The sequence below is a fragment of the Lynx canadensis genome, chromosome E1 (genome assembly GCF_007474595.2).
Source record: "Lynx canadensis isolate LIC74 chromosome E1, mLynCan4.pri.v2, whole genome shotgun sequence".
Lineage (NCBI taxonomy): Eukaryota > Metazoa > Chordata > Mammalia > Carnivora > Felidae > Lynx > Lynx canadensis.
Genome location: NC_044316.2, coordinates 39179175 through 39205421, shown reverse-complemented (window position 1 = coordinate 39205421; position 26247 = coordinate 39179175). Strand labels below are relative to the sequence as shown.

At 43.1% G+C, this 26247-nt stretch overlaps 1 protein-coding gene across 1 annotated transcript; it reads left to right on the top strand.

Moving 5' to 3' along the window:
• The first annotated feature begins 1203 nt into the window (after positions 1-1203).
• Positions 1204-8255, top strand: KRT39 (keratin 39). The gene is made up of 7 exons (XM_030295495.1): positions 1204-1626; positions 2896-2978; positions 3665-3821; positions 4486-4647; positions 4759-4884; positions 6417-6637; positions 8003-8255. The coding sequence occupies exons 1-7, from the start codon at positions 1204-1206 to the stop codon at positions 8253-8255; spliced, it is 1425 nt and encodes a 474-aa protein (XP_030151355.1).
• Positions 8256-26247: the final 17992 nt, after the last annotated feature.

Sequence of the window (26247 nt, the reverse complement as noted above, 5' to 3'; positions counted from 1 at the left end):
CACTGAGCACAAAAAATGTCATAAAATGTCGGTTTTGGAAAACCAAAAGGTAACCAGCTTCTTTTTCAGGAAATTTATTGTTAGCAATCAAACCCTACCTGGCAAGCTGAAACAGGAATCTAGCAATCATCTTTAAAAAAAGGGGTCTTGGGGCGCCTGGGTGGCACAGTCGGTTAAGCGTCCGACTTCAGCCAGGTCACGATCTCGTGGTCCGTGAGTTCGAGCCCCGCGTCGGGCTCTGGGCTCATGGCTCAGAGCCTGGAGCATGTTTCCGATTCTGTGTCTCCCTCTCTCTCTGCCCCTCCCCCGTTCATGCTCTGTCTCTCTCTGTCCCAAAAATAAAAATAAACGTTGAAAAAAAAAAAGGGGTCTTGGGGCGCCTGGGTGGCACAGTCGGTTAAGCGTCCGACTTCAGCCAGGTCACGATCTCGCGGTCCGTGAGTTCGAGCCCCGCATCAGGCTCTGGGCTGATGGCTCAGAGCCTGGAGCCTGTTTCCGATTCTGTGTCTCCCTCTCTCTCTGCCCCTCCCCCGTTCATGCTCTGTCTTTCTCTGTCCCAAAAAAATAAATAAATGAACGTTAAAAAAAGGGGTCTTATTTAAAACTCACATTTTAACCCATACTCACAATGTCTGAACAATGAAAATGGAAAATCAGTTGGGCAGAACAAAATAAAATACTGATTTCTGAGTTCACCAATAATTATTAGATATTAATAGTTTCCCTTTTCTAGAGAAGAAAGGAAAAGAAGGATGAACTCATTCCCGATCAAGCTTTAGGCCAGGTGGAGAGGTCAACAAGGATTTAATGAACTTCATATACTCACACCTGCTTAATAATGGATGCTGGTAGAACTGTGATGGCATTTCCTTTTGAAGATTTCATGTGAAGCTCTGTATCCAATGACAGGTAGTGGTTGTGATGGGTAATAACTTAGTAACAGCCTAAATGCACATTTTTATGAGACAAGTAACTCTTCTCAGGCAAGTAAAAAGCAGACTAATGAGATGTTCCTATGGGATTTGATATAAACAGTAGAAAGGAAAACATCCTTCCAGCCATGACCCCACCTACAGCAAAGGCTATATAAGCACTTCAAAGAGGAAATAGTCAAGGAGCTTGGAATTCAGACTTAGTCGAGGTTGCTTGAGCTTTCGATCTGGACCACAGATTTTTGAAATAAACCAAAACTGGGTACACACCATGGATACCAAAGGCTGTACAACAACTATTTCTTCTTCAACGCCACACCAAAGATGCTCTAGGATTACAAATTTTAGGACCATCTTTCCCAACACCAGCTGCCAATATGGTGGTCTCGAAGCCAACAGATGCCACCCTACTCCTTGCTTTTATCTCACACCCATCTGCTTGATTAACAACTTCGGTGCCTGTCCCCCTCTGGATGACTGCAACTGGTGTGGTGAAGGTATCAACAGTAAAGAGAAAGAGACCATGCAAATTTTGAACGAGCGCCTTGCTAACTACCTGGAGAAGGTGCGGATCTTGGAACAAGAGAACACTGAACTGGAGTGCAAAATCCAGGAGGAGTGTAGCAAAGAGCTTTGTGTCGTATGTCCTGACTACAGGTCCTACTACGCTACCATCGAGGCGCTCCAGCAGAAGGTAAGATTCTTAGGAATGTGTATAATCAAGTTGTGTAATGACACTCTCCAAGCAATAGCCATGTGCTAAACTTTAATATTTGTAGTTCATTTTATGTTGGAAAAAAAATATTTTGTAGAATAAGAAAATCTCTTGAATGAAATTGTCATCTTGAGGCAATATTCAGAGTTGTATACTTACTCATCTTCCAGAGATAGGTTCTGCTGTTATAACCAGATAGCTTCGGTCCCAAATGTGTTAACAACCTATTGCTGCCATTTCTTTCTTTCTTTCTTTCTTTCTTTCTTTCTTTCTTTCTTTCTTTCTTTCTTTCTTTCTTTTTCTTTCCTCTTTTCTTTCTTTCTTTCTTTCTTTCTTTCTTTCTTTCTTTCTTTCCTCCTTCCTTCCTTCCTTCCTTCCTTCCTTCCTTCCTTCCTTCCTTTCTCTTTTTCTTTGTCTTTTTTAACTTTTTAATGTTTATTTATTTCTGAGAGAGATAGAGCGTAAGCAGGGGAGGGGCAGAGAGAGAAAGGGAGACACAGAATCCGAAGCAGGCTCCAGGCTCTGAGCTGTCAGCACAGAACCCAACACGGGCTCAAACCCACGAACCACGAGATCATCACCTGAGCCGAAGTCGGATGCTTAACCGACTGAGCCACCGAGGCGCCCCAATTGCTGCCATTTCTTTAACAAAAATTAGAAAGAAAAACAGGGACCTGAGAAAAAGCATTTTGTTTTAAGAAGTGCCTAAACAGTTTACTTTTTATCCAGTGTGCTACCATTACCACTCTTTTCCCCTCTTATGCTCATTTCATCATCTCCAAATTGTTTCCACGGTTTCTTGCAACATCAAACCTGTTTCCTGATCAGAGTGATGTACTGCAGCTACACATGCCAGATTTACTCCACTTTATTTGTTCAACAAGTGTTTACTGAGCACCCCCAACAAATACCAGACATTGCTCTGGGCTCTGGGAAAATAACAGTGAGCTAAAAAGTCCTTGCCTGCATGGTGGCTACATTCCAGAGGATGCAAATTGAGGATGGATTTTATATTTTGGCAGGAAAACATATGCAAGGTTTTTATTGGAGTAGTTTCTGCTGATTTTTTAGGAAAATAACAAAAAAATCTGACTTTCCAAAGCCCCCCCCCCAAGCTTCCTAAGCATAGCAATGGAAAGCCTAACGGCCCCCACCCCCACCCCATTAATCGCCACACACACAAGCCCTTGGTTTTTAAAGAAGATCCTGGTGTTTGTCTCATTTGTGTGTACAATTTCTTAATTCTAGATCTTGTGTACCAAGGCTGAGAATTCCAGACTGGTCTCACAAATTGACAACACCAAACTGGCTGCTGATGACTTGAGAGCCAAGTAAGCCCATCCAGCGCTGTCATTCACGACAGAATTTACCCTGCATCTGATGCAACACACTCCCAAGAAGCGTATCCCCAAATCTGCTAACCTTCCTGCCCCATACCATGTCAGCACCAGCCCAGAAAAGACCTTCATATCCAGTAAATGATAAAGATTAATAACCACTCACATGTATACACTACCTGTAGTTTATGAACCCATCTGACTACCTGCACAGTAATTCAGGAAAACAGGTAGGGCTGCTAATACGAAATCACCTTGTTTAAAGGTGATTGATTGATTTCCATAGGAAATCAATTCCCAGAAAACTGTGGTTGCATGGGGCTCTGTTATACCCAAAGACATACATCTAGGGCAAGACACAGCTAAAATGTGGACGCAAGTTTTCTAATTCCTAATCCATTGCACTCTCCAATTCTCCTGCATTGCCTCCAGGGGCAGGAGGAGGAAAAATTCCCTCATCTCAAAGAACAGCAATGTGACTTCAGGCTGGCAAAGCGATTAAGGGAACAGTAGTTAAACGGTGATGTTTATCAAATGGTCTCACCTCTAAAGAGAATCAAGCCCACAACAGAAATATAATAAATGAGAGGCCCAAAGGAAAATGTGGAAGGGACTTCTGCTTGGCTCGATTTACACCATCTGCATTTTAATGCCTTTCTTTTTGTGTCTCATTTTTGCAGGTACGAAGCTGAGGTGTCCCTACGCCAGGGAGTGGAGGCAGATGCCAACGGCCTACAGCGGATCCTGAATGCCCTGAGCCTCGCCAAGGCTGACCTGGAGGCACGAGTCCAGTCTCTGAAGGAAGAGCTCCTCAGCCTTAAAAACAACCATGAAGAGGTAAGAGAAAAACCAAGAGAGTCATTACAAGCTAAGCCTCTAAAAATAGCATCCATTCCTTTGAGTTGAACTTGACAAAAGGTGTCCCCAAAGAGTAGATACTATTCTGTTTTTCAGCCCGAGAATATCTACTGCCACTACCATTGGTCCAATGGGTTTCCAATCCACTGCCTAGAACACAATCTGAAGCCTCCACTCCCCCCTCCAGATCTTCCAGACAAGGGAGCAACCCAATTTAGGGGGGAAAACCCCCCACAGGTTTCCCATCTTTTTGTAGGCATCCCTGCACTGATTTCTGACTCTATTGCTGTAAGTCCATATTGGCAAAAGCCCATATTGGCATCATAGAGACTCTGATCTCTTATTATAAACTCCACCTCCATGCTGCTTCACCATTACCCATCCCGGGAAATGATCTAAATTCCTTAAGACTCTGATCTTGCTAATTAATTCCTTCTAATGTTCCACATACTTGAACACAGAGTCACATTTGAAATAGTCTTAGGTTATTTTATAGCCTCTCAATAGTACCTATAAATCATCTATTCCTTTATTGTGAGCTACATTCAGATACCATTAAGCTAAATTATTGCTGTTAGACAAACAAGAACACAAGGGTGTCATGTGGTCACCAAGTGACTTCACATTCTTTTTCTTTCCATAGGAAATCAATTCCTTACAGAGCCAGCTTGGGGACAGACTCAACATTGAAGTGACCGCTGCCCCTTCTGTCGATCTAAACCGGGTTCTACAAGAAATGAGATGTCAGTATGAGTCCATCATGGAGACAAACCGCAGAGAAGTGGAACAGTGGTTCAACACACAGGTGAGGAGGGTAGAAAAGTCAAAACTGAATAGCTGACCCTGCATTTCCAGGCACCCTTCCATCAAAGTCATGTTTCCTTCATAATATGCATGGTCTTTGACTGTGTTTCAGATGGAGGGGCTGAACCAGCAGGTGGTGACCAGCTCTCAACAGCAGCAGTTCTGCCTGAAGGACATCACTGAGCTGAGACGCACCATGAATGCTCTGGAGATTGAACTGCAGGCCCAGCACCGAATGGTACCCAGGAAACTGACCAAGCCTAACACAGCAGTGATGGCAATCGCCCCTGACACCTGCATGTTGCAATGTTTCCCAAATTGTGTCCCTCAGAACAAAGGTTCCTCTGTTTGTTAAAGAGTCTATGGCCAAGAAAGGGCTTGTGGTCAGATAAGCCTGGGAAATGCTGGAGTAAACAAAGGTTAAACAGGGTAACTTCCTGTAGACCTTTAATAAGCTAATATACACTATGGATCTCCAAGGAGATACATGGCATTCAGCATTCCAAAACTTAATTGACTGTGGACCCCCTTTTTTAAGAGCATCTCATGGCAATAAGGATCCACGGAGTACACTTTGGGAAACACTACAAGAGCATTGTATTACATGCAAAACATTTTTCTAAACTATCAAATTTATAAAATAGTCTTATAAGGGAGGTGGCATAATTATTAAGCCAATTTTATAGATAAGGCTCAGGGAGCTAAACTGATTTTCCCATGCCAAATCCAAGGTGAGTGCCACCTTGCCTATTTTAGGAATGGAGACACTGAGATCCTGAGGCATTAAGTAACTTGTTAAAAGTCACAAAAGAGATGAGCCTGAGCCAGAATTCAGTTCCAGAGCTGGAACCACTTCTGCCTCCATTGTACTGCCTCTGTGAAGTAGGGAATTATTTAAATGCTCTGATGTGAAGGGTATTTGGAAGACCTTGCCCCAAAGCTAGATTTGTCACCAGCTAGTCATGTGACCATGGGCAATTCACTTAACCTCTTGAACCTGTTTCCTCATCTCTGAAAACTGGGAAAACCATGTAAATAACAGGTTATTCTAACCTAAAATTGCATTATCCATAGACTTACAGGATGATGGATCAGGAAAGAATTGTAATCATCAAAGTTTCAACTCTCATGTTTTACATATAAAGGAAGGGATCCAGTGAGGGAATTGTTTTGTGGGGTTTTTTTAATGTTAATTTTGAGAGAGAGCACAAGCAAGGGAGGGGCAAAGAGAGAGGGAGAAAGTGAATCCCAAGCAGGCTCCAATCTCAGCGTGGGGCATGATGCCGGGCTCCATACCCGGGCCATGAGATCATGACCTGAGCTGAAATCAAGAAGCAGGCACTTAATCAATTGAGCCACCCAGGTGCCCTGCAAGTGAAGGAACTGTTCATGGCTTAATGCTGCTAACTTCTTCTTTAAGGTAAAAATATTCTCAGAATGAAGTGCCACGGTAACAGGTTTTTAAAGCTGGACGTTTTTGTTTGTTGGTTTGTCTCATAGGTAGGAGAGTGTCGTATGATAGGTGATTAAGAAAGAGAAAGAGAAGTGAGTACTTTAAGGAAAGCAAAAATAAATAAAGAGGCTAAAAGGAAGCAAGCTTTAGCAGAGTAGATCATTTTGGTTTGGGATTTCTTTGGTTAAGAAGTAATAAGAGGGCTTGGAGATTCATTAGTACCTGTCACAAAAAAAATTTTTTTAATGATACAGTTCACAAGAGACCGGGCTCCAATGAATCATCATTACAAATCTTAATCTCTTCCTCCATGGTAGAGAGATTCCCAGGAATGCATCCTGGCGGAGACAGAGGCCCGCTACACGGCCTTACTGGCCCAGATCCAGTGTCTGATTGATAATGTGGAGGCTCAGCTGGCAGAGATCAGGTGTGCCCTAGAAAGACAGAACCAAGAATATGAGATTCTGCTGGATGTCAAGTCCCAGCTGGAGTGTGAGATTGCCACATACCGCAGCCTTCTGGAGAGTTCGGATGTCGAGTAAGTAAAATAAAAACAACTATGAGAAAATATGCTGACACACATGTGTGTACTGCCACTAGGCAATAGGGGGCATGTGCTTTGATCTTCTTGCCAGTGGTGGGAACTTTAGGTACCTGATCTCAAGCTGTGCTGTTTGGAGACCTACAATTGTAACCTAGTCCAAATTTGCGGTCTTAGCTGAGCGGAGTCATTTTGAAGAGCCAGCGCACCAGGTTAATTCCTTGTATGTTGGGTTTTAAAAAGTACAAGGGAAAACAATGGTTTCCCCAAACATTCAAACATTCCTGGTGACTTACAGATTTTCCCCCACTAGATGAACTTTCATAAAATTGAGTAGGGCGACCCTGCTCCTTTTGGAGGAACAGTCTGTTCAGGCTGAAATGCCCGTCTCCAGCCTCTTGTCCTTGATGCCAAGAGCAGCATGTAGATGTGTGTATTTCAGCATCTTTTTTTTTTTTTAATGGAAATTGTAATGTTTTTCAATGATAAGCTAACCAACCCATAAGGGACGGACCTAGAGCACAAGCTCTTTGAAGCAACTCAGTCCACACTAATGCCCCAGATGCAGACTTAGAACCGTTACGGAGACTTCCTTGCCCCAAATAATCAGTGGACTCTGCTCACAGAGTTCTTATAACTGGCATGTCCACATGATACTAGCACAATGTTAACAAAAGCTAGTCCCTCTGAGGAGCTCCGACATACCAAAGTGCCTGGAATCATCCAAAAAAGGTGATGCTTCTTAAAAAGAGTTCTGTTAACTGCTCCCGATTCCAATTGTGTAAAATTTCATTTAAATACACCCAGAAGGCACCTAGAAGCTGCCCGATAAAGCACGAAAGACTCTTCCATAGATGGGTTTCAGGCCATCTGATAAGAAAAACACCTGATTAGCTTTCTTTCTTCAGATAATAAGCCTCTCAACCTGTCCCTTATCACTGTTATCCTGTCACTTATCCCTTATCACTGTCAATCCTGTAAGCGTAGCTCCCATTATACCCATTCTGGATGAAAAACTAAAGCTCAGGAGCGTTCCTTGACTTATATTAGGTCACCAGCTGGTAAATGACAAGCTAGACTGCACCCGGGTCTTGAACCCCTGGAGTGGTGTTCTTCCACAGTGCTGTGGCATTGTCCACAATGGCAGCTTACAGAATCTAATGCTTCTAAGCCCAAGATGCTGCTTTACCATGCATCTGGTCTGATTCTTTTTCTTCCACCAATGATAGAACAAAATGAACAAATAAGCATTTGGAAATATTTGTTTTGAGTGACACCATGTTGAAACATTACCCACCGCTGTTGTTCTCCACAACCATCCTTACCTTCCCTCAATCACAGGCAAAATTCTGTTTTTTCTAGGCTTCCCTGTAACCCGTGTGTCACCACATGTGAGCCTTCCAGTAAGGCCAGCACCATGGAATGCACAGCCCCGGCTTACAATACATCATCCTCAGCCTCCCGCGGATCACATGAGCTCTGCTGTACCTGCAGAGTACTGCCCCAAATACTGGTTAAAATCTTCACCATCACGCAGGAGATCAAGGATGGCAAAGTCATTTCTTCTCACGAGCACGTGCAGCCTTGCTTCATCCCCAGAATTGCCAAAGCCTAACAACCCAAGGTGATGAAAATGACCCTCATTCATGAAAGAGAGGCCAATACTTGCTTGCTCCTACCAAAAAGGCTTAAAAAGTCCCCTGTCCCTTAAGGTACTTAGTTTCTTACTAACAAACACAGTGGGTCCACCTTGCTAGACAGAGTATCTTTTATTCTGACTCTTTCCTAAGCCTCTGCAATGTCAATGCCTGTCTCTCAGAGAAATGGGTAATGTGCATCCAAAGCAATGTCAACATGATAATATGTGTCATTTCTTTGGAAGCACATTACCCATTTCTCTGAGAGACAGGCATTGGTTTATAAGTGCCCAGGAAGGTGCCCTACATTCCTTGACTCCACAGGTGATGGGCAGATTTCTCTTTTGTTTACTCAGGTCTTGTTTACTTACATTCCTCATTAGAGCCAGTCAGACAAGTTCTAGGATTGTTTCGGCCATGAAGGTGAAAAGCTGTGAACTTCCCTTCTAAAATCCTTCCTTGGCCAAAGAAAGAAGCCTTATACGGGAACAGCCTGAATGGGGGAAAGATCTTTAATGTTCAGTTTCCTTGAATACATAGATAGTCGTGAGTCCAAATCCTGTTGAACTCTGCTGTTATCCCTGCTCGCATACTTCAGTTCCACAAGGTGTTTTTGAAGATGTCTGTGTTCTCCAAAACTTTGTAACCATTAGGCTTCTCCAAATATTTTCATCAAGACTCAGGAAGGGTTGTGGAGAGTGAATCTAGAGCATTTTGAAGGAATAACGTGGATCCTTTCATTAAATGTTTGCTATTTCTCTTTCCATTCTTTAGGGAATGGGAGTTGGTTCCGACTGTTTCACAAGGGACAGGGAGCTGGAACTCTCACATCATGACCCTGTTCTTGCCTCTCCCTGTGACTGGTGCTCATGAAAAAATAGCTTAGATTCCTCCTGCAATCCATCCATCAAAGAGAAGTGGACTTAATACCACCAACTTTGCACAATAACTTTGATTATTGAATGGTTGCTGCTTGCAAGGACAACACAGTGAGAAGATACCATTTATGTACCCGCCATTACCAAAACTTCTCACAGGAGGTCCCAGAGAGTTTCAGTCAATCCCTACAAAAATTATTCGATGTTTCCACAAGATTTATGAAATAACGACAAACCAAATACAGAATGTGGAGTCAAAAGACCTGACGTCCTAAACTTGCCACTTAGGACCCAGGGCAAAGCATCTAGCCTCTTTCAAATTTAATTTCCTTATTTGTTAAAGGAGGACCATGGCTACTTGACAGGTTTGTAGCGTAGATCAAAGGAAATTGTTTATGGCATGCTACTTGGTACACTGAAGAGCACTATGCAAATGTTATTTTTATATAAGCTTTGCTTTGAACTACAGCCCTAGACTTAATTGTGTCATTATTGCATGTCAAAATTCTTTCCCTGTCAATTTAGTGATCCAGTCATGATTTTGTAGTTTTAATAGTGCTCAGCTTTCAGGGATTTAAAAAAAAAAAAAAAAAAGAACAGAACAAAGTCTTCCTGTGATCAAGCCTGCAATTCTACGGCATAAATCATTTTTGAAGTCTTAGGGTTTGTATCAGATATCACTTGATGGCTGGCGCCCACGACAAAGACAAAAGTATTGTTTAACTCTGGGCTCAGCAGTCACTTCCTCCAGACAAGTAGCAACTTACACTAAGCGAGTGGAATGCAGAACTCCCAGAGTGATCTCTTTCCCATCAATAACTTCCTTCTCATCTGAACGCCCAGATTACCCCTGGTAGCACTTCACTGCATTCCATCTCAGACTGCAGGAGGGAAATGTGGGACGAGCATGGGGCTTGGACTCCGAAGACCTAGGAGAGAGTCTCACCCCAGTCTATGTGTATGACCTAGAGTAAAAGGGCTGGAACAACTTGGGCCCTGCAGTGCTAGAAGGACTAAGTGGAATAATAATGGTGAAGGGGTCCTATAAGCTGTACAAGGCCATGCAGAAGGGAGGTTTTGTCCCCCAATTGAAAACCAGGCATTTGTCATTTCCTTCCAAAATACCTTCTTCCTTTGTGTCTGGTTCAGTGATGGTCCCCAGTGGACCCCACAGGTACATGCGACACTAACTGGGAAGTCAGTTGGTGAGAAGTCAGAGTTGCTCAATCTGCTCTGAGTTTTGATTCCAACAGGATGCAGGGTTTAGGAACCTTGCTGGACTCAGGCTAACCTTGAGCTGATATAGCAATGCCCTTCTCAATTTATCCTAAAAATACGATCTCTTCCTCCTACTCAGATCAAAGTATCCCATGTACCACACTCCCAATGTTAGAAACTAGGCTGAATTAGAGATATGTGAAACTCAGAACTCTGTGGATCCCAGTCCTGTAAGGCAATTATAATGCCAGTTTCCTTTTTCTAGAAGTCTTATAAAATCCTGGTAAGACATAGTCTTACAAAGGATAGACTCCAAAGAGCAAAATGGCTTTTTGTTTGCTAGAGCCTGTGTTGGAAAGGGAAAGAGTATCAAAACCCATTTGGTGATCCATAATCTTATTTCTAAACATGGGAGGTGTAGGGAGATTGGAGCCTGCTTCGGATTCTGTGTCTCCCTCTCTCTCTCTGCCCCTCCCCTGCTCCTGCTCTGTCTCTCTGTCTCTCTGTCTCTCTCAAAAATAAAGCATTAAAAAAAAATTTTTTTAACGAACGTTCTGATAATACAAAGCATTTTAAAAGCAAATGCCACCTCCAAACAGGAGGGAGGAAGAGATTAAAATTCAGGAGAAATGGGAAGTGTCCCCCCAGAAGAGAAGGGAAGAGCACCCATCCGTACTAGGAAGAATTTCTACGCTGAGGCGACCGGCGTCCATGACATAATGCCATGGTTAGAATCAGTGCGAGCAAGCCTGGAATGCACTGTTTCAACACTGTAATCAAATGCCTTTATAGGAAATGAATCCTCTGGCTGGTTGGCTGGCTTGAAGGATCTGGTGTGTTCATGAATGATTCACAAGCTTCATGGGAACAACCCACGCACCCAGTTCAAATGGGAACAACCAACCCTATTTGGCAACATTGAAAGTGTTTATGTAGTCAAATGATCATTTCAGGTTGAGCATTATATTTGGAGGGTTTTCTTAGATGATGCTTTTAAGCCCCAGGCCACCCCTTATACGCACATAAGAAAATATGTAATATGCCGATGTTTCTAAATATTCCAGTTAAGGTGTCACCAGCAGCAAAGTTTCTGAACATGCTTTCCTGCTGCTCCCACCCCTCCCCACGGCTCACCTCCACTGTCTCCCCTCCCCTCTTCCCTCCCTCCCTCTCTCTCCTCCCTCTCTATCTGGAACAACATAAGAATTAAGATGGACATACTGGTATACCTGAAGAAAATACCTGAGATTAAAGTTTATCTTACTATTTCTAAATTTTTTTAATATTTATTTATTTTTGGCAGAGAGAGAGAGAGAGCGCGCGCGCGCGCGCGCGCGCTCGAGCATGAGTGGGGGAGGGGCAGAGAGACAGGGAGACACAGAATCTGAAGCAGGCTTCAGGCTCTGAGCTGTCAGCACAAAGCCCGACACGGGGCTTGAACTCACAGACAGCGAGATCATGACCGGAACCAAAGCTGGACACTCAACCAACTGAGCCACCCAGGTGCCCCTTATCTTACTATTTCTTAGAAAGAAGGCAGGTTTGTGGCTCCCTTCTTTGTGTCCTTCTATAAAGAGAAAAAAAATCAAAAAGGCCTTTGTTTCTAAGCCAGGGGCAAAACCCTCTGCTTTATAGCTCATTTCAGTGGCCCAGTGGGTCCAGCAGGTACTTAAGATTTATTCTGGAGAGAATTGGACCTACCTACTTGATATCTGTGGCCCTGAGACGAGCAACATAACTCTACTAAACCAGAAGACCTACAGAGACCACACTTTGGGCTGAATTTCTCCAAATCCACATTGTTGGTTATAAAGAGCTGCCTGTCCCCAACTTGTATGTAAGGATAGAAAGGTCTTCTCTCTGCACATGTTTGTCAGCTCATGTACCGCTGACCCATCGGAAGAAAATAACTGTGCCCTCCTCCATCGCTGCCACCATCCAAAAGACCACCTTCCCTGATCCCTGGCATAGCTTGTGTGGGTGCAGAGAGAAGTCTCACAGTGGAAGGCACATAAAAATTATAGCCCATTTAAGAGAACTCTGTAACTTGAGGGAGAAAAGGAGACCAGGGTAAAAATTCAGAACAAGTGGTCCCTACTAAGCCATTAGAAAAAGCTGGAAGAGAACACTGCCATTTCAGGTCCAGAAGCAGAATCGCATGTTGATTTAGAACAGATGCCTGACCCCAGACCAGTTGGGTCTGATTCTCAGCCCTGCCACCTACTGTGAGACCTTGGGCAAGTTACTTAACCTATGTATCTCCACTTCCTCATCTTTAAACTGGGGCTATTAATAGCATCTACCTCCTAGGGTTGAGATGACTGCATTAATGAATGCATGCAAAGCTCTTAAGCATGCCTGGCACCCAATAACGTGGGAAGTATGATTTCACCATCCTGCTTTAAGACACCTACATTCAACTGGCAAAACCACCACACTCAGGCTAATGAAATATTTCACTGGAGCTGACAGTGACATTGTCAAGCAAAGCCATCCTGACAACTTAAAGAAAGCACCAGATTAAGGATGGAACCTTTCCTTTTTTATTTTACTATTTACTTAAAAAAAATTTTTTAATGTTTATTTAATTTTGAAAGAGAGAGAGAGAGAGAGGGAGACACAGAACCTGAAGCAGGCTTCAGGCTCTGAGCTGTCAGCACAGAGCCCAATGCGGGGCTCGAACCCATGAAATGCAAGATCATGACCTGAGTCTATTTATTTTTTAAGTAAAAATTGGAGGGGTGCCTGCATGGCTCAGTTGGTTAAGCATCCGACTTTGGCTCAGGTAATGATCTCACAGTCGGTGGGTTCAAGCCCCAAGTCGGGCTCTGTGCTGACAGCTCAGAGCCTAGAACCTGCTTTGGATTCTCTGTCTCCCTCTCTCTCCCTCCCTCACTCATGGTCTCTCTCTCTCTCTCTCTCTCTCTCTCTCAAAAATAAATAAACATTAAAAAAATTTTAAGTAAAAATTGTATCTATTGAAAACATTTTGATATACATCTACATAGTGAAATGATTACCACATGCGGGTCCAACTCTTCTATTTTCTGGAATGTTCTGGTACTCAGTTGGAAAGGATCTCCCCATACTATATCAACCTTCTCACTCTGTGGCAGCCAACAGGAAGAAGGTGGCCCAGGAGGCGGAGGGAGAACAGCCTTATAAGCAGAATCACTTTTGTGGAGATCAGAAATGACAGGGGAGTCCACACAGGACTGGGGTCCTTCTCTGAGAACAGATCCTGTTGCCCTTATCTCTGTTGGTCCCGATGTTCCCTGGGTTCGGTAATGGACTCAACAGAGAAAGCAGCAGGGGGGCTCCAACAAAACCTGTCACAGTTAACCGAGAACAGCCAACACATAAAGTGCTGAGATACGTGCAGAATTCATAACATGTCCTACAGTCAACAAGGAGAAAGAGTAAGGCTTCTTCCAGCCAACTAAACATCGGTTGAATATTATGCCCGACGTTGTGCTAAGTGCTTCACCTGAGTTACCTCACTCAGTCCTCACAACAACCTAACGATGCTATTATTATCCACACTTCACAAAATCGGGGCTTACAGAAGTTAACCAACTTGCGCAGCACTATGCTGATGTTATGCTCAGCATAACGGTCAAGTTAAAATTGGAACAAATTCATGTCTCCCACACTCCAAATACCCTGGTTTTAAATCATTCAAATTTGACAATATATCCGTAGCCCAATCAAAGACACAAATAGTTAAAGAAATATTTGTCATGGAGTTCTGAAGAAGGCGAGTCCTAAAAGCAACTTGACAGAGTTTGCATCCAGCCCAATCCAGGAAGGAGTAAGGCTGCACTCGATCACATTAGTGCAATGGACAGTCAGGGCACGTTCCTCAGGCCTTAAGATCCCACATTTCTCTTCTGGCCCCACTTTTTACCAACCAAATTCCATATCACAGCCTGGTTTCTCTAATACCCAGACACAACACAGAAGGTGCTCCAGTTTGCAGATGGGAATTTCACGCTTGCAGAACGGACCATCTCTTGATGTTAAATTAAAAAGTTTGCATTCTGGCTGATTCATCTGGCACCTAGGAATTAGGTTACTGTGAGTCGGCTCCTGAGAATCTCTTTGGTTCTGGTGCACTAACAAAATGATGCTTCTGAACTTACCAGCCTAAGAAGAGTCTAAGACAAAGGGAGTGTCACCCCATGAAGCTCTGCCTCAGAGACCAGGCAGCCTGACCGGATGGCATTCCCATCTCATCTCATTCTACACACAGTGGTTAGGTGGTTGAGTTCATGGGAAGTTTCCTGTTTGAGGTCTGGCATGGAATGGCTCAGCTCTACCGGACATAAAACCAAGAGGTCTTGATTTAGAGAAACATCAGGAAACTGTAGATCTCATTTCTAACCCTGTTCCTAGTCAGGGTGAGCTCAAGGTTGAAATGATGGCTGCCAGCTATTCATATTTCCCACAGATGAGCCGTAGCTTCAACATCAATCATGGGTTGCAGAAGCCACAGGGGACTGTTTGTGACCCTAAGATTAACAGGATATAGGGTGACAGGATAGGATATCAAAAGTCCCCCCCTGAGTCCCTTTTAACACAGGCTATAAATTGTTGGGGGGGGGTAGCAATCAGAAGTGAAATCAAATATACTAGGTTTAGATGAGGTTTAGATCTAGGTTTAGTAAAAGGAGAAGATGCTATGTTTGGCAAATTCGGGGGAGGCACCGGGAGACACAGACAAAACAAGAAGGGAAGAAAGAGGTAAATGGGCATAATCGTGTGGCCGCAGAGGGAGATAAGCCAAGAAGAGGTCATTCGCAGCGCCCCCAAACAGAAGAGAATGTTCAGTGGGAGTGGGTCACAGGCATCGTGTCCAGCGCCCCAGCTACAGCACCACCCCCTCATATTAATGACACGAAGCCAACACAGTAAACATCGATTAGTGATACACAAACCTGTGGTTCAGGTACTCTATCCGAGAGAAGGTCCACACAGGAGTTCAGGGGCTATGGCCGGAGGAGGGGATCGGAGGGGAGACAGCCTTGGGTTGCAAATGAAGAACAGATATTCACATCCATCCCAATTCTGGTACCCATGTATGCCCTGGCTCTTCAAGAGAAGCCCTGATTTTTTGTAGTTTTATGCTTTTCAATCAAAGTCATTTGTGAAGTGTTTCAGCAGAGATGTGGTTTCAATTCTTTTAATTTTGTGAGATGTATAATATAAATCAACTTGCAAAGTAAAAATCTGCCTGTAAGTTGGATAATGCAGAGTTCGTGAAATAGAGTCACCACAACCATCTTGGCTATTGTGCCAATAAGTACAAATCCATATGATACACGGGAAAATATGTTTTATAAATGACATGGAAAATGTTCTACTCACTTTCAATTTAAACTTTGGCAAAAATCCGTCACTAGAGTTCCTATTTGTATTTCTCTCTCTCTTTCTCTTTCTCTCTCTCTCTCTCTCACACACACACACACACACACACACACACACACACACATGCTATATTAATCTGCTATTCCCACTGTAACAAATGAGCACAAATTGGCTCAAAACAACACAAATTTATTACCTTATTTCAGAAGTCTGACACGGCCCCACTGAGCTAAAACAAGCTGTTGGCAGAACCCTGTTCTTCACTGAAGGTCCTAGAGGACAACCTGTTTCCCTGTCTCTTCCAGCCTCCCACATTCCTTGGCGTGTGTCTCCCTTCTGCCTTCGAAGCCAGCAACTTCATCGCTCAGGCTCTGCCTTTACCACATTCCTTCCCCGATGCTGACTCTCTTCTACCTCCCTCTTCCACCTGTAAAGACACAGCCCCACCTGAATATTTCAAGATAATCTCCCCACTTTAAGGCCAGCTTATTAGCAACCTTAACTCTGTCTACAACGTTAACTCCCCTTTGCCATGTAGCATAACAGAGTCATAGGGTTCTAGGTATTAGGAGATGAACATACTGGGGGTGGGGGGAGGGTGTTATTCTGCCTGCCACACTCTCCTACATCTAAACCAAAGGGAAAGCAGAGAGAGAGAGGTCTCATATATTACCTCCATAAAACACCAACACCCAGAATAGAACTTGATGCATACGGTAACAAAGTCCTGAGTGTTTAAATCCACGAACGAATCAAGTTTCCGTGTTGTGCTTCAAGCCTCAGGCAACACAAGTGATGCTAAGATAGTATATATCAGGCTTCTAGCTTAACTAATGGTTTGAAGATGTAAACATGCTCCATAACCTTCCGGGGGTCACCTTTTTATAGCAACAATAACAACAATTAACATTTGCTGAGTACTTCTCAATGTGCCAGACAAAGTGTTCATGTTCTCTATGTGCATTTCCTGCACACCCACTCATTTTTGAGGAACCTCAGGCAAGAGACATTCATAACTTACCAGAGTCGCATGGATAGTTAGCGTCAGAGCCAGGATTCAAACCCAGAACTGTGTGACTTCAAACCCTGCACTTTTAACCATCAAGCAACACTGCCTCTTCTTCTTTTATCCAACATATATTTTGCAAGAATTTATTTCCTAATTGACTGTTATGATTTCAGTATGAAAGAAAAAGGACAACTAGCTGGAATGATACTGTCCCTCCCGGCCAATCTGGCCACTCTCCCCGACCTCTCCTCTCACTCTGGGAGACAGTGGAGTGAACAAAGGGGGAGAAAGAAAGGGTCATGGTCCAGGCGGGGAATGAGGAAGACAGAGATGGAAGGAAAGAATGGGGAGTGAGATCTAGCAAAAGGTGTTTGGGGATGGTTTTCACTTGCTCAAAGGAAATAGGACAAATTCAAGCCTTCTTAGGGAAGAACTAGAAGATGGGTTTACTGTGCTTCATGCTACTTTAAACCCCAGTTATTATAACACAATATAATATACAGAATCCTCTGGTAACTTCCTCAGAGTGGAAATAGCGTATATCCTAAAATATAAATATCTTTAAACAGATAACATAGTAGGAGTACGAATAAAATATACCAAACAAAGAAATTGGGATATAATATATTGAAAAGTGAGAATTTATTTTTTAAACATTTTTTTAATGTTTACTCATTTTTGAGAGAGAGGGAGAGAGACAGAGTGCAAGCAGGGCAGGAGCAGAGAGAGAGGCAGACACAGAATCTGAAGCAGGCTCCAGGCTCTGAGCTGTCAGCACAGAGCCTGATGCAGGGCTTGAACCCACTAACCATGAGATCATGACCTGAGCCGAAGTCAGACATCTAACCAACTGAGCCACCCGGGTGCCCTGAAAAGGAAGAATTTAAGACACCAAGGATACTAAAATAAATTTACAAGTTTAAAGCAATCTATTAAAAATATATATATAACTCCCCAGCAAACTATAGCCAAAGCCAGAGCATAGAATGATATCAGCTTATTTTACTTGACCAAAATAGACTATTCTAATACACACACACACACACACACACACACACACACACACACATTTTAGTAATAGCACCACTGAGCACATTTTATGTGCAATGCATGAATTATCTAATTTAATTCCCACAATAACCCCTTATCCATCAAGGTGAGTATTAATCTCAGTTCACATTTGAGGAAATTGAGGCCTGAGGGGTTGGGCAGCAGATGGCAGAATCAAAATCTGAACTTAAAGCTAGTAACTAGAATATTCATCAGCATAAATGTAGACTGACCTTTACATGGACTGTGCCTATAAAACGTCAACTCTTGCAATTAACGTTTATTTCTGAGTTCATCAGGGGACAGAGGTATGCCTATTAGGCTAGGCTTTTTTATGTAGCCCTTGTGACCTCCTGACAATTTCATTGGCCTCCTCTGTCTCAAGACCTGTGGGATCGTGGCTGAAGGGCAGACAAGTAGTGTTTACAATCATCACTTCTCTCTACCCTCAACTATGCGCTGAAGTTTACAGATTACAAGGTCATATGCATATATTACATGACAATTACATACCTCATCTATGTAGGCTGCACACAGATAGCATGGCATGTGTGCGTACATAGCATGCAGATTACATTGTTTCTGTATGTGCATTACATATAAATTACATAGTTCGTGTATGTATGTTACATAGAGATTATACAGCTTATGTATGTGCATTAATTCATTCACTCCCAGCAACAGCACTATTAATTACAGGAGGATTGTTAGTCCCATTTTAATGATAAGAAAATTGAGACCAAGAGGTTAAGATTGCCCAGTGTGTTTAACCCCCAAGCCAAAGCCCCTTCCACTAACCCAAACTGTAACAAAGACATAAGAAAGATACAGCATTGGGGCACCTGGGTGGCTCAGTTGGTTAAGCATCCAACTTCGCTTCAGGTCATGATCTCACGGTTCATGGTTTCAAGTCCCGTGTCAGGCCCTGTGCTGACAGCTCAGAGCCTGGAGCCTGCTTCAGATTCTGTGTCTCCCTCTCTCTCTGCTCCTCCCTGGCTCACATTCTATCTCTCTCTCAAAAAATAAGCAAACATTAAAAACTTTAAAAAGATAAAGAAAGAAAGAAGAAAAGAAAGAAAGAAAGAAAGAAAGAAAGAAAGAAAGAAAGAAAGAAAGAAGGAAAGAAAGAAAGAAGGAAAGAAAGAAAGAAAGAAAGAGAGAAAAAGGGAAAGAAAGATAGATACAGCATCATCGGGATAATTTTTAAAGGGGGCAGGGAATTCTCTGAAACAAGAAGCATAGAAAAAGCAATCATTCCTAACCAAAAGAAAGGAGAGAGTGGGGGAAGAATAAATCCAGTTTTCCCAAACCAAAGACAAGCAGGAAAATAGGTAAGGAGAACATCACCCACAAACATAAAAAGGAGCAACCTAGAAATAAATCTGCAAAGATACTGTAAACACAGAGGAAGTCACAGTAAATACAAGCCTGAAATTTGAAGCCAGTGGTTAAGAAGGGGATGGGCTCCAGGGGCCTGGTGCCACCAACACTGGACAACCTCGGGCAGGTCTATCTCCTTTTACTGTGTAAATTCTTTCATCTGTAACGGAGAGTCCACCCAAGTAGTTACTTGTCCATAAAACAGGTTAAGAGCCTTGAAAAAAGAATCCTTTTAGCCAACTATACAATTAGTCTAATTCCTGTCTAAAAGCAGACCGATTAGAATGTGTATCAAACATGTACTAAAATAGCATACTCAGCACTGTGTTTATGATATAAGCCTGTAGAAAAGATCAATGTAGCACATATATACTATGGATGCCATGACAATCAATAATAAATTGAATTTTATTACATCTTCTTTTTCTTTGTTTTAATTTTTTTTTTTTTTTGAGAGAGTGCAAGCGCAGAAGGGGCAGAGAGAGGGAGACAAGATCTGAAGCAGGCTCCATGCTGACAGCAGAGAGCCCGATGTGAGGCTCAAACTCACTAACTGTGAGATCCTGACCTGAGCCAAAATCAGATGCTTAACCAACTGAACCACCCAGGCGCCCCGACGTCTTTGTCATGGCAGAAAATCTAATTAACGCTATACTACTCTTCAAATATCCTTGCATATTTCACCAAATCATTCTCCTACAAAAAATAATAAGTGAACCACCATCATCACTCTTCTGGGTAGGTGCAGGAGCCTCCCAGCTGCCCCCCACACGCTTACTTGTGCTCTCATGCATTTTCTGCAAGGCAGCCAGGGTTATCTTTTCAAAGCACAAATGTAATCATGGCATGGCACTCCCCTGTTTAAAATCTTTCTGTAGAAAATTCTGACATTTGGGGCACCTGGGTGGCTCAGTTGGTTGAGCATCCGACTTCAGCTCAGGTCATGATCTTGCGGTCCATGAGTTCGAGCCCTGTGTTGGGCTTTGTGCTGACGGCTCGGAGCCTGGAGCCTGCTTCAGATTCTGTGTCTCCCTCTCTCTCTGCCCCTCCCCACTCATGCTCTATCTCTCTCTGTCTCAAAAATAAATAAACATTAAAAAAATTTTTTTTAATTCTCTCAATAAAATTAAAAAAAAAAAAAGAAAACTCTGATGTTTAAGATCAAAATACGCAGGAAGTCCAGGACTTCCCACCACCTGTGTGTATCCCCAGCTTTATCCCATCATCCTCTGTTGCTCTCTGTCCCATCACTTAGAGTAGGTATTCAATAAATATTTGTTGAAGGAATGGATGAATGAATGGATAAATGAATAAAAAAATGAATACATTAGGAATTTTTTTAATGTTTATTTTTAAGGGGGGGGGGGTGCAGAGAGAGAGGGAGACACAGAATCTGAAGCAGGTTCCCGGCTCTGAGCTGTCAGCACAGAGCCTGACTCAGGGCTTGAACTCATGAACCGAGAGATAGTGACCTGAGCCAAAGTCAGCCACTTAACCAACTGAGCCCCCCAGGTGCCCCCCAGTATTTTTTTAATAGGAAGCAACATTTTGGCGAGCCAAACAAATAAGTGGTTGGATTTCAGGCACCAACAACTATCAAGTGGAAAAGAATTCTGGAGGGCAAGGACCTTCCCACAGCCCTCCATACGCTGACCCAGCCACAACACGAACCACCCTGGACTCAAGGTAAAAGCTACCAGGACAGACTTCGGCAAACTGCGTGAGATGATGTCTCAGCAAACCAACACCGCACTTACTCGAAATGTCTCCTTAAATGGCAGAAGAAAGGAACGTCCCAAGAGCACTGAAGCTAATGTTCAAGGATTATCAGTGACAACAACCTTTGTATAAGGGATTTGTTGACCTATCAAGTTGGGCAGATTAAGATGATAAAAAGGAGAAAAAAGAAGAGATGAAACCATTTCAGTCTTGCACTAGCGCTCCCCACCCACTACGGGATCTGTTTGTCTTCTGGAGCCTCAAATGAACAAAAATCACCTCAACAGAGCTGGTGGCATGCCAGAGGTAGTGTAAAAGGACTCGGGGATCTTTCTAAAGCCAGGCCTAAACCGGATTGCCCTGGCACTCCTCTCAAAGAAGCTATCTGGCTGGAACATCTCTTCCCTTCTCAGAAAGGTTTGGTGGCAGCTGTTAAAGGAAACTGGGAACAGGGAGGGGATGGGCCTCCTTTTTTGAAGGTGACGGTGATGATATATGAGACTCACCTCCCAGTATCATGGGATAGGCTGACCCATTCTCCCCAAGCTCCACAATGAGGTACTCAGTGACAAATGTGTCACTCAAATGAGGATGACTTCATTGCTATCAGGTGAAAAGATCCTGACAACCGGGAACATATGGTTTTCTCTGGTGGTGATAATGCTAACCTACCACGGCTCCCTGAGATCTGGCAACTTTGAGTTCAAGGTATAAATGGGTAAATAAAGATCAGTAACTGCTCCTAAGCACCCCAAAACAGATCCTCACATAACAGGCTGTGTCACTGGCAGAGTACTGGCTTTGCAAAAAACAAAACAAAACCAAACCCCAAACCCCCGGATCCATGAAGGATGTTTGAAGGCAGGAACTGTGTCTTATCAGTCTAGTCCAGAGCACTTCTAAAGTAAACTCTCAGTAAAATAAATAATTAAGTGAATTAAATTAGAGGAATTTAACCCTAATTATTTGTGGCTATGGAGTTTAACCAGCAGTGGAATCAGAGGCAAAATGCATAGCTTTAAGGGTAGAAGAAAAAAGGAACAGAAACATTTTAACCATAGCTGGCTATTTGTAAATGAACACATGCATCTATCAACATCCCACAACTGCAAAAAATTCAGTGAATCTGAAGCATCATCTTTATGGTTTTAAAAAAAATAATAAAGTAGGACACCTGGGTGGCTCAGTCAGTTGAGCGTCCTACTTCAGGTCATGATCTCATGGTTCATAGGTTTGAGCCCTGCATCAGGCACAGAGCCTGCTTTGGACCCTCTGTCCATGTCTCTCTCTGTCCCTCCCCTGCTCTCATGTGCTCGCTCTCTCTCTCAAAAATAAACATTAAAAAATAAAAAATAATAATAAAATAGAGAGAATCAGGAGCTCTGCAACAATACCATGGAATCCTTCTGTTAGTCCTAGCCCTGCCATTAACTGGCCATGGGCCCTTGCCCAAAGTACCTACCTTCTTTAGTTTCCTGTCTATAAAGTGATGGGTATGACAGAGGCGATACACGTGGTTCATTTCGAAGTCCACTGTTGCATTGCTATTACACATGAAAATCCTACACATCTTACTGGTAACTAAAGGCCAAGGAAAGAATGGGCCTTTAGAGCTTGACACCACTGGATTCTGACTTTTTCTATTCATATGCTCCTTTGACAAGCTAATGAAAGCTTAACTTCCTCTCAGAATAGTGAACATATGAATATGCAAAGACAATTCTGCACCGTTTCAGAGATTTTACTAACTTCCTGAAGCCTGTCCACTGAGTTCCACGTGAAAAACTCTCAGTCTGAAAGGAGGCACGGTCTCATTTTTTCTCTTGGGGAAATATTCACCTGGAATACAGAAGCTGCACCAGCTTAAGCATCGATGGTCAAGCAAGGCCAATAGAAGATATTTTGTTACAGCATGAACAACAGGAAGAACACAACACTCCCTAGGAAGTATTCTTGCCAAAAATGTAAGACAGGAATCTCATGAAGCCTTCAGATCCAACTACTGTCTTACAAGGAATACAGGGCTCAGGGAAACATGTTAAAAAATACCATGGGGAGGCAATCAGTAAAATCTGATTTTACTGGGAAGACTCTACAGGATTTGTCTTTCCTTGGCGGCCATTCTTTCTGACGCCATGACCTGGGACCTCTTGTTCCCTCTCAACCATGAGAGTCCCTTAAGGATCGATGTTTTCTAACCACACCTGGCCACCATCACCTTCCTTTTTCTTCTCATTTGTATCTCACGTAGTCTATTCCATCCAATCCACTACTGCTCTATCTTCTTCCCAAGACCAAGGTTAACAAACTCTTATGGAGGGCCTGCCACAGCCTTCTGGAAACTGGAAACAGTATTCACGACTTAAAGGTGAGTTGGCCAGAGCCTGGGCCTTTAAGCATCCTTACAATTACATGCTGGGGTAACTGGGCAGTTGCTTAATGTGCAGTATATGCATTCCCCACTCTTGCTCTCTCTCTCAAAAAAAATATTTTTTTTTATCAACGTTTATTTATTTTTTTGGGGACAGTGAGAGACAGAGCATGAATGGGGGAGGGGCAGAGAGAGAGGGAGACACAGAATCGGAAACAGGCTCCAGGCTCTGAGCCATCAGCCCAGAGCCTGACGCGGGGCTCGAACTCACGGACCGCGAGATCGTGACCTGGCTGAAGTCGGACGCTTAACCGACTGCGCCACCCAGGCGCCCCAAAAATATTTTTTTTTAAAAAAAGAAGGCAATTAGCCTTTATCCCTTGAGTTCTTTAAAAAAAAATAGCTTAAAAATAAGTGCAGCAATTTGCAGTTGACATATCTAAAATCAGAAAGCTGCAAAAAAAAAAAAAAAAAAAAAAAAAAAGATCTATTCTTGCCCTTCTTTCCAGCTCTGTGATTCCACAAATTTACAGGTCATTTTACTCTCCTTAAAAATTGTAAAATTAAAAGAATATGATGAAAGTCTAAAAATCCAATAGAAAACATGTAACTAAAGTGAATCCATTTCAGCTTCTTATTTGTTAACTAAATTTTTTAAAGTAAACTCTTCTAAAATAGAATAAATTGTATGGGCTCATTTTCCTAAAGTTATTCTTGACATCCATAGGTCTACCAATATACACAGATAGAGAGTATCTGAAATAATATTCACCAATTTACCAATGGCTGACTGTGTGGTAGAATTAGGCAGTTTCTAAAAATATTTTTTCTTATACTTTCTTGTATTACTTCAAAATTTTTTATCCTAAGCATGTATCATTTGCCAAACAGGCAACCAACCAATAATTTTTAAAAATCCACCATTTCTTTTAAAATCCAATGGAGCGCCACAGATTGGAAGTTATAAGGAAAATCTTCACACGATGGTTCTAGAAAAGATGACTTCTCTCCAGTCTTCTCAAATGGCACCACCAATTTTTCCCTACCCTGGTCCTGCTACAACACCAGAAGTATTTTGCTCAAGATTAACTCCCATAAATCCCAACTCCCACACACTGGTGTAAAATGACGCATGGGCGAAATCCACGGGGCTAAGAGGTCACTGCCACTTCAGACATGCCTGCAAAGTACGGAAAAAGGATCATTCCCATCACCAACCACTGAGAGGGAGTTTCAGGAGGCGGTGTGCAGCCTGGCTCTTGCACAACCTACAGATGGATGTTCTCCTCTGTGAGGCTGGGTCCATGTGAACACAATCCAGAGCTGACCTGAACCCTGAGTCAAAACAGATGATCAGGCATCTCGCAGGTCCGTCAGAACACTGCTCGCCACCACACAAACAAGTTCCTCATTTGCTCTATTTTTTTCTCATCTCCCTTTTGTCTCTTTCTTGTGTTCAGAGACGTTAGTGATCATAGAACACTTTAAAAGAGCACTCTCTCTAAGCACCCCCAAAGCTTTCTTTTAGTCTTTTTTTTTTTTTTTTTTTTTTTTTTTTTTTTTACTGTTTATTTATTGTGAGAGAGAGGGAGAGACAGAGACAGAGTGTGAGCAGGGGAGGGGCAGAGAGAGAGAAGGAGATACAGAATCAGAAGCAGGCTCCAGGCTGTAAGCTGTCAGCACAGAGCCCAACTCAGGGCTCAGATCTATGAACCGTGAGATCATGACCTGAACTGAAGTCGGATGCTTAACCCCTGAGCCACCCAGGTGCCACTTTCCTTTAGTCTTGGAAATTGCAGAGGAATTTTGCAAGGTTTTGTTGCCAGAGTGGACAAGCAGAGCTAGTGTGCTTTAGGTAATTTTATTAGTATTTAGGAATGAGGTTGCCTTTACAGCTCTCACCCCTGGGAGAGGCTTCTTCCTACTATCTGGTTTTACAACTCACACTCCCAAAAGGGGCAGGAGGTGATGACATCAGAAGACCAGAATTAAAATCCTAACTCTAAAAAGTTCATCCCTGAGCTAACACACATTTATGAAATGCCTAGAAGCCAGACTCCGGCGCTTGAAAGATGGAAGACATAATCCCAGCTTTCGAGAAGCCTGCAGTCCCAGAGGAGTGCAGAGTTATGTGATGAGTGAAGAACGGGGTGGAGTCAGGGAGGTGGCTGCGCCCAAGCAGGGGCTCCCGGCTTCCACAGTGGGGCGGGGATCCTAAACTCTCTGCCCCTCTGGAAGATCTTAAGACCAGAAGAGGTGGTTTCTTCATGGGTGGGGCACCCAACCCGTGCAGGAAAATTCAGAAAACAATTGTGGAAAAAGATAACCCTCGAACTACATCTGGAAGTCAGGGGAGCTGTTACAGGCAGTAAGGCAGTGAGTATCCAAGCACAGACCAAGGCAGTGACACCCACAAATTCATGTGCACGTGCAATACATTGCACATGCAAATCAGCTCTCAATCACTGATCTCCATGAGCCCCTGATTCTTTATCTGGGGACAATAACCCTTGTGTGGCTACATCAAGAGCTGTTGCTTGCGTTAAATAAACACCACCAAAGGGCTGTGTAAACTGGGAAGTCCCATTATCACCATGATGATGGGACTCTGTCAAGATTCAACTCAAGGATGACACTGCTATGTGGTGGAAAGAATCCCACCCTGGCTTTGCCACTAACCCACCATCTATCCTCTGCCACACCTCAGCCTCAGTCTTCTTCATCTGCAAGTCAGTGGTTTGGATGGAGCTACACTAAAGTCCCTTCCAATGTTGCCATTTTATTTCAAAGTCCCCTTTAAATTGCTAGCAATTAGCACATGGCTCCCCGCCCCCAGACTATCTCTTTATTCACTCTTAACCTTTACCTTGGCAGACGAAGCATAAGATTCATCAAGCACATTAGACAACCCCTGGCATATTTCCTGTTTTCCTCCATCCCCCCTGCAGGTCACGGACACACAGAACCCAGGCTTTTCA

Excerpts from the sequence above, each read along its gene's own strand:
- KRT39 (XM_030295495.1), top strand. The coding sequence starts at position 1,204 with ATGGATACCAAAGGCTGTACAACAACTATTTCTTCTTCAACGCCACAC. Across the intron at positions 2,979-3,664 it reads GCTGATGACTTGAGAGCCAA|GTACGAAGCTGAGGTGTCCC; the intron begins GTAAGCCCATCC and ends TCATTTTTGCAG. Across the intron at positions 4,885-6,416 it reads TGCAGGCCCAGCACCGAATG|AGAGATTCCCAGGAATGCAT; the intron begins GTACCCAGGAAA and ends CCTCCATGGTAG.